This window comes from Otolemur garnettii, unplaced genomic scaffold, assembly GCF_000181295.1.
Source record: "Otolemur garnettii isolate 467f Iridium unplaced genomic scaffold, OtoGar3 scaffold00034, whole genome shotgun sequence".
Taxonomy (NCBI): Eukaryota; Metazoa; Chordata; class Mammalia; order Primates; family Galagidae; genus Otolemur; species Otolemur garnettii.
Window position 1 is genome coordinate 10,346,438 of NW_003852429.1, and position 17,563 is coordinate 10,364,000.

At 40.5% G+C, this 17,563-nt stretch overlaps 1 protein-coding gene across 4 annotated transcripts in view; it reads right to left on the minus strand.

Annotated features, from left to right (window-relative positions):
- Positions 1–17,563, minus strand: part of NALCN (sodium leak channel, non-selective) — a 329,433-nt gene that overhangs the window by 255,727 nt on the left and 56,143 nt on the right. For all 4 annotated transcript variants that reach the window (XM_023513101.1, XM_023513099.1, XM_023513100.1 and 1 more), the window contains exon 7: positions 9,136–9,290. In XM_023513101.1, coding sequence (XP_023368869.1) covers positions 9,136–9,290 — 155 coding nt within the window. The remainder of the gene's footprint in view (positions 1–9,135; positions 9,291–17,563) is intronic.

Sequence of the window (17,563 nt, forward strand, 5' to 3'; positions counted from 1 at the left end):
GGATTTCTATGCATTTGTTAAATATAAGCCCTACCCCATAATAAGACCTAGTGATGGGCGTGGCTATGCAGATATGAGGGCAATGGAATTCAGATACGCTGCATAGCCACGCCATGCATTTCAGCGTGGAGAAGAGACATCCCCTGAAAACAAGCCCTAGTGTGTCTTCTTGAGAAAAAATAAATATAAAACAGGGTCTTATTTTTGGGAAAACACCGTAGTCTTCTCCTTAAATTTATATAGGCATCCAAAATCTGTTTTTTAACCTCTGTGAAGCTGACAGCCTATAGTTTTTCTACATTTCTATATTTTAAGGAGGCTATAGATAAGGAAAACCTTATAATTTTTTACTAAAGGGAACTAATAAGGTAAATATACTTATCCCACATTGTTAATAAATTATATTGATTATATAAACTTTATTAAAATAATCTTAGATAAAATTGTTGATCAATTTTTGGTAACTTAGAAAGCAAAATTAAATATTCATATCTGAAAGGGAAGGAGAAAGTAAATTCAAATACACAGGATCAATTAATGCACACAGCTATAAATTACATACAGTACAGTATATAGATCTTATAATGATGTTTTGAATTTAGTTCGAATAAATTCAAACAACTTGACTAAAATATACCCAATGATGTATTTTCTTCTGCTTTCTAAGTTCTCTCCCACATGTCTAGCCTATACGGCCACCACCTAATTTTGTATCAAGAGGAGTATTTACTCATTAGAGGCTCATCATCCCTCATTCCCGGCCAGATGTTTACAGCTCAACAAGTTATCTTGTACAACTGAAACTGCACTGCCTTCTCATTATATGTTTTTTATATTTAGATTCCTACATTTAGCTAACATACATTACATACTAACTCTGCCACACAAAATGCGAAGGACTAGGTTGAAAGCCAGAAACATCCCCCCAAGGGGCTGTCGGTTTTCCATGGAACTCATCTTCTCCACATTTATCCTCCTAAGACTTCAGGACAAGAGAAAAAGGCAACTATGCCTGGTGGGTCATTATGCTGGAGGACACACCTCTTCCATAATCACGAGGAGACTGCACAGTGAGCGAGGGGCCTGACAGGCCTTGGGAACTGAGGCTACCCGCGGCCAACTTCAGAAATAATGGTGAGCTTGTCATCCAAGAGCCGGGGTTTCAACCTCAGCACGCAGAAGGATCAACCCTGGCTTCCAAATGTGGCCAGTAAGTGATTTGGGGCAAATTAATTCTTTCTCAGATTACTCTTCTCACTTATCAAGCAGGGATAATGATACTTAATGGATTAATTTTGAGGGTTAAAAACGGAATGGTTGGTTTTTGCCTGGTGTCAGATACATTAAGAAGCAATCAGTAAATGACAGCAGTAGCTGTTGTCCTAAGTCATAATAGGAATTACAAAAATGAAGACTGTTGAACAATTAATTAGTTACCATAAGCACATAGTGTTCACTTTTTCCTGGCTTTTGATTTTGTATATACAGAATGGGGAAACTAGTCCACTATATATGGCCCATGTAGCACCAAAGGCGTATGTAGTACCATTGGTTTGTGTAGAGGACTCCAAGAGTCAGACGACCTCTGAGCAAGATGATCTGCAGCTGAGGGGTGGACCGGGGGCCATTCATCCGCAGGAGCTCCTTATGGAGAAAGAGCCCGTGCCTTCAGCACGCAGTCATTGTTAATTACTCCCCTCACCTGTGTTGTTCTGGCTCAATAAAAGGCTAGTGCGGAGGGGGCTGCTTGGGGCTACTCAGAAAGTAAGGGTGAGCCCATCTCCCACAAGCTTGTACTTCTAATCCGCAGCATCATGCCTGGTTCCTTCCTGCGGTGATCAAGACCAGGGCCCTAGGGGCCCAACAGGTTGTGACAGGTTTGTATGACATGGATTTACATATACAGCCCTAAAGGGCAAATGTGAGCAAAGGAGTATATTATTTAAATGTCTTTTCTATTAGTTTTGGAATGTTCTGATGTATAGTTTAATCTTGCTTATAGGCTTCTTTTGAAGTTGTTTCAATCAGACTTAATTTATTCTGGACTTTTTAAAACGGAATTTTGTCTGTTTTAGAGGGAAGGAGGGAGGGGACGGGTGTGCTCCCACTTAACGGGTACAATGTAAGGGCATATGACACACTTCTTGGGTCCGGGACACAATGGCAAGAGAGACTCCACCTAACAAATGCAAACATAGTAACCTAGTTGTACCCTCACATTCATTTGGAAGAAAAAAATTAAAATAAAAAATAAATAAGTAAAAACTAACAACAACAAAAATGCCCGATGTCTATTTACTTCCTAAGTGACTTTCTAGGTTGAATTTCACCACCCAATGGCATTCACTGGGTCATTTAGTACAAACCAAACAGGTCTGTTTTTTCTCTGACGTCTAATCCGGGGAGAGTTCAAACCACCTTGCCTGCCTAGCTTCATATTCATCTCCTGTACTAACTATCTTACCTTCTTTGGAAAGATCATGACAAGTAAATTGCCAGTCTAACTGGGTTTCTGTGATTTCTTTCCCACATAGCGTTGCTTTTTTTCTGGCTGGCGCATCACATCTCAAACAGCATCTCACTAAAGGTAAGTCCTGCTCTATTCTACTATAAAATGTAAAACAACTCTAAGCTTCACAAGTTACTTTTTGAATTTTCTTCGTAATGAAGCACTGGTTTGAACTGTAGAAAGGTCAGGCTGAGACAGCAAGCGGCCGTGGGGAAGCCACTGTGCCCCAGCTCTGTGGAGCTGGGCTGCTGCTCCGTCTCCCCAGCTGGAGAACAGCGTGGGCAAAATGCGTGCGGCCTTATCTCTCCTGGCTTTCAATTTCTGTAATTTCATCTTCAGTTCTGTTACAGAGAAATCACAGTGTCCTCTCTCTAGCTGCTCAGACTGTGTGCCCTCTGTGTCTGTGAGCACGGAGGAGGAACACAGAGGACATGAGAGCCTGAGTGTGGGTTGTGTCCAGAAAATGGAAGTAGGACACTTTCATAAATAGGGGAAGTTGCTGTGATTCTGTCTCACCTCTGCGCTGTGGACTTTGGGATGCTGCCGATCCTGAAACCTTTTCTTGTATGCTTACTACCCGCTTCCCCGCATATACCTCAGTCCTGGAATTGGAACGTCTGCTAAACAGAATCTGAAATCTTCCACTATGTCCTTTCAATAGTGTCTGCTCCTCGGTAGGTTTGAAACTTGGGGAGTGTGTGATATCTTAAGTGCACAGGCTGACTTCTTAAGAGGGAATTAGTTGGTCAAGGGTCCTTAAGAATGAACCCTAGAGGGTGATGTCTGTGGCTCAAGGAGTAGGGTACCGGCCTCATATGCCAGACGTGGTGGGTTCACACCCAGCCCCAGCCAAAAACTACAACAACAACAACGAAAAAATAAAATAAAAAGGAGAGATGCAGAAACGGCCAACGTCTCAGTCATCGTATGGCCCAGGGAGGTAGCCAAGGCCAGGAAGTACACCTAGTGCTGGCGATGGTGCATGAAGTCGTCTGGCTGAAACCTGGCTCTGTGCTCCGCAGGTGCTTTTGTGGAAGGTGCCTGTGGGGAGATGGCTGAAAGACAGGGACCAGGTCAAATCCAAATCCAGGGTCACAAGTTCAAATGTATGGGGATAGGTAAATAAATAAAATTAAATACATGTGTGAGACTTCATGAAACAGAAAATTCAATGGCCCAGGCTAGGTGTCGATAAGACTCTAAGGAGACAAACTGAGGAGATGTTTGAAAGTGACAAGAGATGAGTAATTGATGAATGAAGACCAAAGGACACCAAAGATCTGTCTTGTAGAAGGCTGTGTATTGATTAGAATGAAATAAAATATGGGCCATGAGTTAAACAGGCATGATGCAAGCTTAGGAACGCTTTGTCCTCTTCCCTGCTGTGAGATACTGAACGACCGCAGTGGTAAACTGGGGGTGATACCATCTGACACCAGTGAGTTAATCTGAAAGCATCTATAAGCTGTTCTTTAGTCTCATGTCACTTTTCCTCAAATGACAGAGATACGTTCATATTTTGCCACAGGGCCATTCTTCTGAACCACTGTGCTCTAGCAAGTTTTAACACAAAGGAGTCATCTGCTTATATCATTTTCAAGTACACTCCATCAAATAGCATAAAGGTATTGAGGTTAAAAATATACTGTTGGAAATCTTTCTTTTGAAAAAATATAATCAAGATTTAATAAGAGTTGATTCCAATATTATTGGTCATATGGAAATAATTTGGTACATTTTTTTGACTGCCAAGTAGAGTAGATATAAACGTCAAAACATCATTATCATCACACTACCTCCCCTATTTTTCATCTTCTCCCTTCTATATAATCATAATTTGTAAGATGTACACTATAGTCTGTAAATCTTACAGTTATATTAGTTTTGTCCTTATAGTGAACAGATACTAGAGATTAGGCTCATGAAAAGTCATTCTTAATTGGCTGACTGTCTTCAAGATAATTCCATGTAAAATACAAACTCTGAGTTCTTCTTTTTTCAGAAATATTTAGGAAGAGATTGACCCATTCTTTCCCTACAGAATCTGTAATTCTACGTGTCATCGTATCTTAGAGGTGAGTATTCACCTGACGTTCAGGGCTCTCTAACGTCTCTCCCTATAGTAACGTGATCACTGTTTTTTTCTGAATACCTAATGGACATTTTCTTTAGCTTTGAATTCCAGCAGCATCACTAAGACATGTCGCAGTGTTGACTATTCTATGTTTATTTACAAAGACAAGGTTTATCCTTTAAATCTGTATTTCAGTTCTTTTTTTATGCATAGTTTTTAGGAGTTGTGTATCTTACATATTTTTTCAGCTTTAAATGTAGCTCAAAGTATATTTCTATAGATATGGTTGTCATTTTTGAAAATTACTACTCACCTTTGAAATCACTTTTCATAAGACCAGAATCTGCCACTGTTTTGTGCAGGGGAGAAATGGAGTAATGCAATAGACAGAAGGCTTGTATTTTTCCAAAATTCGTATGTTGAAATCCTAGCCCTCATGGTGATGATACATAGAATTAAGAGGTAGGGTCTTTGGGCGGTGAGATGATGAGGTCATAGGTAGAGCCCTCATGCATAGTACTAGCACCCTTATAAAAGAGACCCAAGAGTGACCACTTGCTCCTCCCATCATGTGAGGACACAGAGAGAAGGTGAAATTCTATCTACCAGGAAGCAGACCCTCAAACCAGACAGGAAATCTTCCAGGGTCTTGGTCTTGACCTTGGACTTCCCAGCTTCCAAACTGTGAGAAATAAATTTCTGTTTATAAGACACTGAGACTATGGCACTTTGTTATAATAACCCAAATGGTCTAAGACAGAAATGAAGATTTTTATACGATAAGGTTGGGTGTGGGTGTTGCTTTAGTCCTGTGGCTCACAATCCTGCATGCACCCATGTTACAATCACCTGGAGAGCACTTAAAAACCATCTAGGTCTTAGATCACTTTAAGATTTTTTTTTTCTTTTGAGACAGAGTCTCACTTTGTCTCCCTCAGTAGATTGCCATGGCATTATAGCTCACAGCAACCTCAAACTCTTGGGTTCAAGCGATTCTCTTGCCTCATCCTCCTGAGTAGCTGGGACTATAGGTACCTGCCACAATGTCTGGCTATTTTTAGAGATGATGTCTCACTCTGCTGAGGTGGGTCTCAAACTTGTGAGCTTAGGCAATCCACCTGCCTCAGCTTCCCAGAGTGCAAGCATTACAGGCATGAGCCACCACACCTGGCCCACTCTAAGATTTTTATTTAATTGTCCTGGGAATGATGTCTGCAAATTGGTATGATTTTAAGCCTCCCCAGGTCATCCTATGGTGAAGCCAGACTTGAAAACATTCAGTTAGGCTTTCCTCATCCTGGTCAGCCCAGACCAGCAGCACTGGGCCTCTGCATGGCCGTCTCCACTCCATCTTCCTATGGCTGCTTGCAGGGATGAGGGCCTCTACTCTCCCATACCTGTGGGATTCCAGGAAGCTCCCATTGTCAGCCTGCACACTGTTTCCCTGACTCAGAAGGGGACTGCTGTGCTCCTCCAGAACATGTGTTATTTTAGAATATTGGTGCCCTGCTGGCTGTGTCTGACAGAGACAGTAGGAGGAATCCTCTCAGCAAATTTTCTATTAGACACTTGGGCCTCTGGTGTTGTGGCTTACAGTTATGGATTTTTCAGAGTCCTTAAATATGGAAATTGTACCTCTGTTTTTCAGTCTTTTTGATGTTTGGATGATTTTAGAGATACAAAGGGGCAAAGATATCTTTGCTCTCCAAGCTTACAACAGGGGCTCCTTGGATTTTTTTTCTACTTAATGACTCTGGCTGTTAATGTAATTTAAAGTTTGAGATTTTCCACTTCATCTGTGTTAAACTTTAACAAGACATAAAGCTAATCATAACAAATTGTATAAATAAGTTGAAATTCAATGTTTTGCATGATAATACCATTTGCAAAGGAAACGTGCTCCGTTTAAGCATGATTACTTACAAACACAAGTACAGTGGCTAAATTCATATGCATGTAGGCAGCTAATTGTGCTGTAAATTTAACCACATATATAAAGAAATAATCGCATATGTCTAATAAAATTATTTCTTTTCTTCGTATTGTCTTTTGCTTCCATAAGAACTTCAAAAATAAAATAGCAATTTTTAAATCTACAGAGGGAGATATTTAATATCAGGAAGTAGCTATCAGTTGCAATCTAAACTATAATGACTGTTCTAAATTTTTTGACTATAATACAAAATCAACATTTCATTATCCAACCACTATGTCATACAATGATTAATCTTCCCTGGAGGAAAAGAAGCAAACAGACTAAATTAAGTTTGAAAAGAAAGGAAAGAGTCTTGAGGAATAGCAAATATTGCCAACACAAACAGACAAAATCAGAGAAAAGAACAAGAGGAAAACAACTTAATTCTCTACTATAGCTCTGTGTCCTAACGCAAACATGACTGGTTACCAATAAACCCAAAAGGACCCACACTTTGTCTGTCCGCTAGTAAATATTTATGGAGCTCTCCTTACCAGCCAGGCATTGCACTAGGCCCTGGAGACACAAAGATGAAAAGATGCACTTCCTGTTTTCAAGGAGCTTAAATCCTTGGGATATAAATGTGCAAATTAATAGTAGAACTATAGTAAGATAATTGCTTTAGTTAAGATGCCTACTGCCCGCAGGGAAATTCCCTCGGAGAGTCAGCCCTCTTCAGCCAACACACTTCTTTCTCTCTCAAAGAAGAGATTTTACCCTATATTAGTTAAAAATTATGATAAGTCTGAATGAAGAAAGATGAATCAACTATAAATAAATACAGCATTTTGAATTTAGGCACAATTGCTGTATTAAAAATGGACAGGATGTAATCTGTTTAGATATATAATTCAAAAGGATTGGTGGGTGTATGTGTGTGTGCGTGTGTGTGCGTGTGTGTGCAAGGATAGCTGAGCCCTTGAATGGTGGCCATTTTCCATAGAAGACACAGGTACACCCAGTTAGCCCCTAAAAGAAAGGGCTTCAGGCACAGATAAGCCATGCCTTCTGATCATGCCCAGCTGGTAGGATTGCTGGAGGTCGTTCTATGCAGCCTACCATCTCTACATACCTCATCTTTCATACCACATGGGTGATTTCCTCCTCATGCCTGAGAATCACTGGAATAATTCACAAGAGGCCTTTGTACTTTTGAGACAAGGAAGAATTTAAGATTGCTTACAAAGCTCAACAAGTTTAAGAAAGTATAACTTGAGCAACCTGAAATGCTTCCATAGATTTCTGTGAAATAAGGAATGATGCCATTAGCCAAAAGAGAAGGGAGAATACCTTCTAACTACAATGCTGGGGATCCAGAGTGAGGGCTCATTGAAGTTTAAGAATAGAAAATTTAAGATACTCTTTGCAAAACAAGACTATAAAATGCCAGTAGTAGGGTATTTCAGTCTAAGTTCAGCATTACACTCTGCCTAAAAGCTGCAACTTTGTGGTTTTTGTTCATAAATCAGGGAAGTAAGTATTCCTCAATCAACACGAGACCTTCACATACTCTTTCGGAAATTCCAGTACTTAGGCCAGAGTTCTTTACACCATCCAGGAGCTGCTGCGGATGGAAAGCTGGGATGGGAATGGGGTTCAGCAGATGCTTTTTCTGATGGGGGAAGATTCCTGGATGGTTTTAGCAGATGCCATCCAGGACTGTCAAGCACCAGGCTCATCTCTGGTCATGAAATCCCTTGTCACACAGATGCCCCCTGAGATGTGAAACCACATCAGAGGCCGGGACATAGATACGGTTTCTAGAAAAGTACGACCACCACCCTATTGCCTACTGAAAGATTTTTCTCTTAGCCCCTGAGTAAAGGTGTCAAGAACACTCTCAAATGCACTTGGGCCTTGTAACTTTAAGGAAAACAATTAGTTAAAAAAAAATTCTGATAACACAACCTTAAAGCATAAAATACTTGTTTAGAATCTCATTTTCTTGCTTTAAGAATGAAATATGTGCATTATGCATGAAATTATAAGAAACACAATAATGTCAAGTAAATAGCAGATACTACATTCTTTAATTACGTGTGTAATGGCACAGCGCAGGACTTAATGGGAGCAGCCAAGAAGAAATGTCCACTGGTGAGCACACTGTTCGCATGCACAAGCATTTCCTGTATGCCTGTTATATAGCTGACGCACATTCATTATTCCACTAGTCGTCTTCTGTCCCAGGGGCACTTTTGGCTCTCATCACTCATCAATATCTAGTATTATAGTTTTTAAGACTTACCTTGTCTAGTGGGACCAAGTCTTATTTATCTTTGTGTCAACAACCCTGAACATCATTCAACAAACATATATTTTAAAATGCTATAATTAAGAATTAAAAGTCTAAAATAAGAGATCTTAAACTGTACGAAAACTGCGCATGTACACATAGTCCATATGCTACAGTGTGTAGAGTAGTATATATTATGATATCGGAATAGAATTAAAATTTGCATCTGTGTTTCCTCCATACTATAGCCAGTCACAACACGAAATATCCATTATGCAATTATTCTCTCCATCATCAACATCATAAAATAGAAACTGAAAATGTGTTTTACCAGTAAGACAGACCTATCTCATTAAAGCCACTGTAGCCCAGCTCTTGCCTGGTAAGTCCCAGATCTTCGAGGTCCATGCATTTAAACCCGGGTGGGCACTGGTAGCCTTCTTCCAGCTCTGGTGAGCAGTGTGTGTCTGGGATAGCTAAACTATTCCAGGTCACATTCCTGTGAACAACACGTGACAGTGTCAGTCAACTTCAACAACCATAAATGTCCATCAGAATGAATAATGACATTACTCTTCGTGAATGACTGCTGTACATGGACACAGATTTGGGATTCGTGACTCCTGAATGGTATTCGTAACCTCAAGGACATGTTAAACATTCTCAAATGATATATGATTCATTTCCCTGATAACTCCTCTCAAGAACATTACTATCATTAATGCTTTGGCCATAAAGACCCTAGGAAAGAATTTTCCTATAGATTTGCAAGGAATGTTCACTTCTTTAGGGATTCCTTGTTGTTCACAAAATCCTAGTCCCACTGTGGGCATGAATTTTACTTCTTCACTTCTCAGCAAGGTTGAGAATGATGGTCATTTTCTGCGTGGTACAGAAATCTGAGTTCTGAGTCTCATAAATGATACCTGGCCTTCCATCTTCATTGGAAGATGCACAATTGAGAACGAAAACCAGACAAGTAAGGAGAAAAGGAAGGAAATGAAGTATCCCATAGGCAAGCAGGAGATTATGAAGGGGATTTAGTGATGGCTCCAGGAATATTAGGGTCTTGTAGGTGGGTGTTGACATAACCTTTTTTATTCTCCTTAAGGACAGACTGGAGATTAAGTAGATGTAGATGGATTTAGATCTGTAATGGCTTTCTCGACCGTGAGTACAGGTAATCACTGGAATGGTGGCTATAGCTTCTCATTCTGAAAAAGGGGCCTCAAACAGCTGCCATCTGAAGTGACTGGTGGACTGTGTGCAGGCCAAAGTTTGGGCTAGCCAATCTCACCAGCCTTCCAAACCTTGGGAGTTACAAGTCATTTCCCACTACATCAGTGTTTCCAAGAACGTCTTCAATAGGGAACGATCTTAAGGCTACCCCCGTCCTCCCAGGTTATGGCCAAATTGAGACAGACTTTTTGTTTTTTAATATCTTCTTATATTCAATCAGCTGCTTCCCTCCCCTTAAGTATTATGTTTCCTTTGGGGTCTGGTACCCAACTTTGTGCAATTCCTTAACTATTTGAGGCCACCACACACAGACACGATTTTGCACATGTGCACACACACATCCGTGCCTGGAGAGGCCTCCCTCCGTTCTCATTCATGAGCTGAAGTCCAGAAGCCTTACCCACGATTCAGACACCTTATCTGTCCCTTTAGCGTCATGCCCTTTGTTAGCCACGAGGGAACTAATCTGTCTTCACTTCTCAGAAAAATACATGGTTAAATCACTGCTTCCTCTCCTCATATCTTAAGCTGCTCCTTGGGATCCCATATATGAAACCCAAGAGAAAGGCTCTTAATTGTGGAAGTTACCACTTGGATGGGTGAGAAAGTTGTGATTTGAGACAGGACATTCATTTCCTCTCACTTCACATTCATCTATGTAGCCTAAGTGAGCCTTCTTTGCTTAAGTCTCATCTGACTTTGTTTTTCAGATTTGGTACACGCAACGTAAGGGCAAGACGGTAAGAGACTGGACTTTTGAGTTTCGAGAGTGAGGCTTTCTGGGTTTGATCCCAGCTCTGCCATTTCCTGGTTGTGTGACTTGAATAGGGTTCTAAGCATCTCTAACCTTAGTTTCCTCATCTGTAAAATAGGAGAGTAATATAACTAAGAGGAAAGCTTGTGTGAGGATTAAGTAGAATCACCAAGTAATGCACTTAGTGTACAGTACTCTCTAATGCTTACTATGAATGATTATTAATCATTACAATAATAGACACAGAATAAATCCCAGCATGTCAAAACACAATAGAAAATTGGCAAAAGAAGAGAAGATATTTTGGCACATGATACCAAAAGCATTTTGATTCTAGAATTGGGCACCTAAAAGTTATTGACAGATTACCTCATTCTTCATTCAGGGAAGGTGAACTTCAGAGACGGAAGTTTGCTGGCCCATCAAAAGCAATTTTTTTTTTTTTTTTACTTTCAAATATTTTTAAAATATCAAAGTAGCGATATCTGAGAAAATACTCTGTCTACATGAGAAAGTTTCAAAAACATAACCTTTCAGGTATGTGGAGAGGAAACTGAACTCCAGAGCCAATCTGCGTGGGTAGAGATTGTGACTCAACCACTTATTACTTGCGCAGCTTAACCCAACTGTGCCTCACTTTCCTCTTCTGTAAGATGGTGTGAAAATGCCCACCTCATAGTGCTGGAGTTAAAATGTAATGATTTATATACATAAAGGACATAAAATGGGTACTTAGTACACAATAACTGCTGGGTGTTACCTATTGTAATCAGTTTGAAATTTATAGGCTGCCTGGACAAACTCCAGCCCTGGCTGGTGTGCACTGCTTCAGTTTCCTCATAGCCGAAATGAAGATAATAACTGCATCTATTTATTGAGGCATTTTAATGATTAAATGAACGAATGTACAAATTCAGAATAGCACCAGAAATGAGTTGATCACTCAACAATTAACAACTAGGTTATGTCTTTGTTAATTCATAAATAGAAGAGTATTTTTTTCTTTTTGATTCCATTTGCTTTTTCTTTCATATTAGCACTGATTCTCATTGAAGTACAACCCTCACTAGCCACAGACATTATTTTAAAGCCTTTTGGCTTCAGAAACAGCAGATGTGAAACACTTTTATTTTTTTTTGAATATGTATTTATCAAACTATTGGCAAAAGCTCATTAAAGACACACTTAATACATGATTAATTGCTCTGGAACGTAAGTATCTAAAACCATACAGTAATTATCATATTTTTAAAAATCGAAATGAATGTAGAGAATTTCAGAATATGTATTTATCTTAATTTCATTTTCTCAGTTAACAATTATCTTCAGACTGTGTTTTAATCTGTTCATTTTTCTTCAGATGCTCTGGACAGAACTAGAGGCCCTCTCTCTGGAATTAGGAGGTGGGGTGGTGTGGTGTGGAATTCTTGCTCCACCAAGCAAATCCTGCATATAGACAATAATTCCTTCAATCCTAGTAAATATCCACTCATGCTTAGGTTTCAAGACTGGCACTTTTATCTACTTGCAATCTCTCTAATTTAATTTATTAGCTCCTCTCCATGATCTTCAAACCTGAATTGCTCTTGTCTATTTCCACATGAGACAGCCAGTCGGAACATTTTTAGTTTTATCTTCTGTGCCTCTCGGCTGGGCTCCTCATACTTGTTTTGGCAGTTTTTGCAACATTCCCTAACAATGGCCACATCCTAATCTTTGGGACCTGCGAACATATAATGTTATATGGCAAAGGGAATTATAGACATGGTTAAGTCTAAGAACCTTTAATTTGAGAGATTATCCCAGATCATCTAGGTGGGCCCAAACTGTTAGGCCTTGACTAAAGTAGAAAAATACCAGTTAACTCCTGGCAAATTCCTGGGCTGCAAGCCCTCAACAAAATGGAGTAAGTCTGGTTCACTCCCAAGATAGATGGGAAAGAACTCATTAACTTCTTGCTTGACTAACTCCCTGGGAGATGAACTAACTATCCCCAGACTGACCTCTAAACAATACCAGGTGGAAAGAATACTAGAACTAAAATGTATGGGAAAATATTAAAACAAAGATATATGACATATAGCTAACTAACTGCAAAATTCTGCTTCTATACAATGCCTGCTTGCTACCCCACCTGAATGCACCTGGACAGCCTGCATGCCAACCAGGACGTGACTAAGCCTTAAAAACCCAACTCCTTAAGCACTCAGTGCTGCTCTCAGAAACCCCTTCTTGGGACACTGAAGCAGTCACCAGCCGGCTCTTCAATAAAAGGACTTTGCTGTAAGTTTGGCTTATTGACAATGTGGTCTTTGTGGAACTCCTGGGCACAACAAAACTGATCACCTGAGTCCTTAAAAGTGGAAAACCTCTCTTGAATGTGACTAGAGAAAGATGTAACTGCAGAAGAAAGACAGGACCCTGCCAGCTTTGAGGATGCTGCTTTTGTCCACATTCCTCAAGCCAGTCTGCTTTTCCATCTCCTCCCTCGGTAACTCACGTTTAGTCCTGAGTAGCTCTGAGCTTGGTCCTTGGACTTTCTCTTTTTATTACAATACCCGCCCCCACCCATGCAATCTCATCCACCTTCATAGTTTCTCAGTTCTCTTTCACCCTGGGTGTCTTTTCAGAGTCTCAGAGCTCCATGTCCAACTGCCTATTAGATTTCTCCCCCTGCCTACACCACGAGTATCTCCAACTGAACGTGAACTCAGAATCCTAAACCAGTGTTCCCCATCATAACAAGCTTGAACTGCTAAGCTAGCATGGAATCTCAGAACCACCCTTGATAGCTACTTCTCCCTCAGCCCTCATAGCTAATTCCTGTGTTCTCTAAAATATTCTCCAGAACAGAGCTAACTCAAACCCATCTCCACCTCCGCATGCCCTGTTTACCAGCCTCCCAAAGGCACCTTGCATTCTACACTTAGCCCTTCTGACACATTTGGCACAAAGCACATAGAGTTTAAATACTTTAACTCTGTATTAACAGGGCAAATCCGTAACATGATCTGCAGGATGGTGAAGGACCTGGTTGGTCCCACGGTTTAAACACCCTCTGCACCCAATTTCCCCACACGTTGTAGGGTCCAAACACACTGGCCTTACCCCAGCTCCAGCCTATTTCAGAGTCTTCCTCATCTTTGATTAACCACTTTTTTAAGGCTTCTTCAGGCCCAAATGTCACTTTCTCGGGGGTGCTAGCTCAAGCCTTCAGAGTGGGTCAGGTTTTCCTGCTACAACTTCTAAAAGTACCCTCACTTTTCATTTCTGGAGCTTGGGAACAGTGAAACTCATGTGTGTGTGGCCATCTGTTCACCAGATATCTTCCAAACTTGACTGCTCCCAAGTGCAACCTCCAGCTCCATGAAGTTTCTGACACGTAGCCTATGATAATTAAATTTATGTATCAGGTTGGCTAAACTGCAGTGCCCAGCTATTTGGTCAAATACCAGTCCAGATGTTGCTGCAAAGGTATTTCAATAGACTTTTGAGCAAAGCATATTATCTTCCATAATGTAAGTGAGCCTAATCCTATTAAGAGGAAAGACTGACTTCCCCTGAAGAGCAAGGAATTCTACCCCAGACTGCCTTTAGCCTGCATCACCAACTTGGGCTAGAATTGCCAACTTGCCCTGAAGTTCTTGGTCTTAACAGCCCACACAATTACATAAGCCGAATCCTTAAAATAAATCTCTTTATATCTGTCTATCTATCTATCTATCTATCTATATCTTTTGAGCTAATTTAATAGATGTATACATAATGTATAACACACACAGACATACACACATATATAGTGTGCATATACCTCACATTCTATTGGTTCTGTTTCTCTGGAGAAGCCTAATGAACACATATAGATGCTTGATAATTATTTTCTTAATCACAGAATATGTCTTTCCACCATTATTTAAATCTATAGTGAATTATTTACTTGTAAACTAACTACAGAAACTGTTTAGTAAGTGGATCTTGTTGTTTTATGCATTTTTTAGTGTGATATCTACAAATTGGCACTGATTTTCAACATTTTAAAATTTTGGCTTTAGTAGTTCCCATGGTTGAAAATGAGTCCTGGAATCCCTAGGAGCAGTTAATTGTTTTTCAAAAGGCTTTAATTATCCTTTTTTTTTTTTTAATTCTTAACAAACTACCCCATTTACAAGTAGCATTGCGTAGGAGTTGAGATCTAAGAACGTGTTCTGAGCCTGTGGCTAACGTGGTTTACAGTGGCCACATACAATATCTCGGGACTTTAGAGGTGGATGGTGTTAGGCTAATTATCACTCCTCATGGCACAGAGCATAGAGATGTCTATGGGAACACAAAAATTATCACCTCAGTTCAATGATTAACCAACCTAACTGCCCTGGAGATTCACTTTAACCATTCGAGGCTCAGTTTCTTTGCAGCAATTTAAAAAAACAGTTCCCAGAAGGACCCCATCATAATTTCATATAAAAAGAAAAGGGGCCTAATCCAAGTGAAACCATGTGCCCCTGCATCAGTGTGTGCCTCCTCGCCGAGAGTTCAGACTCACCAACGCCAAATGCAATCGCTCAAGACGTTTTGTCCAAATGCTTCTCTTCTCTACTCACAGCACCATTTTTCTCCTGAGACCCCAAACTTCTGGCGCAGCTTGCAGCAGCTCACTCAGCGTTGGCCCCTTGTACTTCCTGTCACTGAGGGACACAGCTATGCTTATGATTATTGAGCCTCTTTGCTAATCGTTTCTTTCCATATTCTTAGTGGGGCCTCTTGACTTCATTTGAATATCTGCTCATTTATTACAAATAATTATTTTGGACAGGCTTACTCTATGCCACACGGACGGCATGCTGGGAAAGGTGATGGCTAAGAAGATATTTCCGAGTCAGAGCTTTTACCGCTCAGTGTGACAGAGGAATAGACAAGCAAAGACCCTGGGAGAGCATGTCGCAGGCTTTGAGAGCTGCCGCTAGGCGCCCACATGGTATTCCTGAAGCACAGGCAGAAACAATAAGAATGACTGTAGCAGGTGGTGGGTACTGGGCAAACCTTTCCATGGGGGTTGCATGGGGTGACTATTATTAATATTACTACAGGCAGTAGTTGTAGAGATGGATTATACAACACAACTTCACTCTGGGAAGTGAAAATATCAGAGGCCATAAGTGCATATGAGGGAAAGAGAGAGAGAGAGAGAGAGAAGCTTGTTCTGTCACTGATAGGTGTAGCCGTTCAATGTTTTCTCAGGGGTCGTTAAAGCACTGCTGTTACCATGTAAAACAAATTTTAAACTACACTGTTAGAGATGTGCAGATAGGAGAAGACAAGGTTAGGTGCTTTCCCTGACCTGACACAGCCTGACTGAGGTACCACGAGCTCGCTGTAACCTGTTCCTAGTAGGTGAGAGAGGCCACAAAGGGTCAAAAGACATGAACTTACAAAACAGGGTATCAGATTTTTACCACAGATATTTCTTATGGGAATTTGTACAGAGCAATTTTCTTCACACTGTTACTACTTTTTTCCTTGAAGAACTAAAGTAGGACAATGTTGTCTTCTCCGTAGCCAGATTTGTACCATTTGTTGCCAAAGATCTCCACATAAGCCAAGCTAGAGCCTGTTCCTGAAGTTGGCATTCTGTGAGAAACCGTCAGGGGGGCAGAGAAGAGAATCCACAGGCACCAGACCACACGAGATGACGCGAGCAGTTGGCTCTTCGTGGATTCAGTAATGGTTCTTTTTTATTGATATTATATGTTCTAAAAAGAAATCATAACTAGAAGAACACAATTCCAAGTGAAGCCATGGAGAGAATGACACACATATGCACACACGCACATACATGCACACATACACACACACACGCGCACACAGAGTTCACACTTGGGGAAGAGGGAACATGGCCTTAGATATTGCATATGGAGCTTGCCCTGCTCTTAGTGGCAGTCATAAAAAATAAGGCTCACCATCTTGCTAAAAGCTGTCCCCAAACTTACCGTTTTTTCTCGTCATTGCAGCCCTTACCCAGAACCTGGTGTGGCTGTACCCACCTTGCAGGTCTATTGTAGAGAATCATCTGGCTTTGTTTTCACTCCCACTTAGCCTTCTCTTGTCAGGATTAATTATAAGCTCCCATGAATTGGCCTGGCTGATTCTAATGCTGAATGCTTTGGAAAACTAATCTCACCACAGAAAGCAAGGGTCTTATTTGCAGAGATAAATTATTTATTGATTTTTTAAAACTCTTAGTGGCGCTCCCTGAATTTTTAGTGGGCCTGAAAAACAAGATAAAGAGTCTGAGGCAGGAACTAATATTGACATCCCATGTCTTTTTAGAGACAAGTTCATCTGGCATGTTTTTTAGGAACAGTTTCTCTTGTTTGCTAAACTGAGTATTTTAATGTGATTTTCCCACCCTTTCCGCATGTCTGAATGGCTTGGTGGGCAAAACTGTAAAGAACTGTAGACATAGACACAGTGTTTTAAGGTGTGACTTTAAATGTAAAAGACATGATTTCATTTTTAAAAAATATTTTAAATAGCCATTTTACCTTATTATTTGTAATAGCATTTTAAAATTATGCATATTTTCCGAGTGTATTCCCTTACTTGTACCACTCACTACTTTGCCAATGTAAATAAGAGGCCAGAGCAGGAACAGAGACAGGTCAGGATCAGGCCATGAGAGGCTACAGGCAGAATGGGGACCGAAGACCCCATTCTTGCAAGGGTAACACCCCCAGAAAAAGGGGAAAATAAAAAAAGTAAGCTGAGCAAGGTGGAACAAA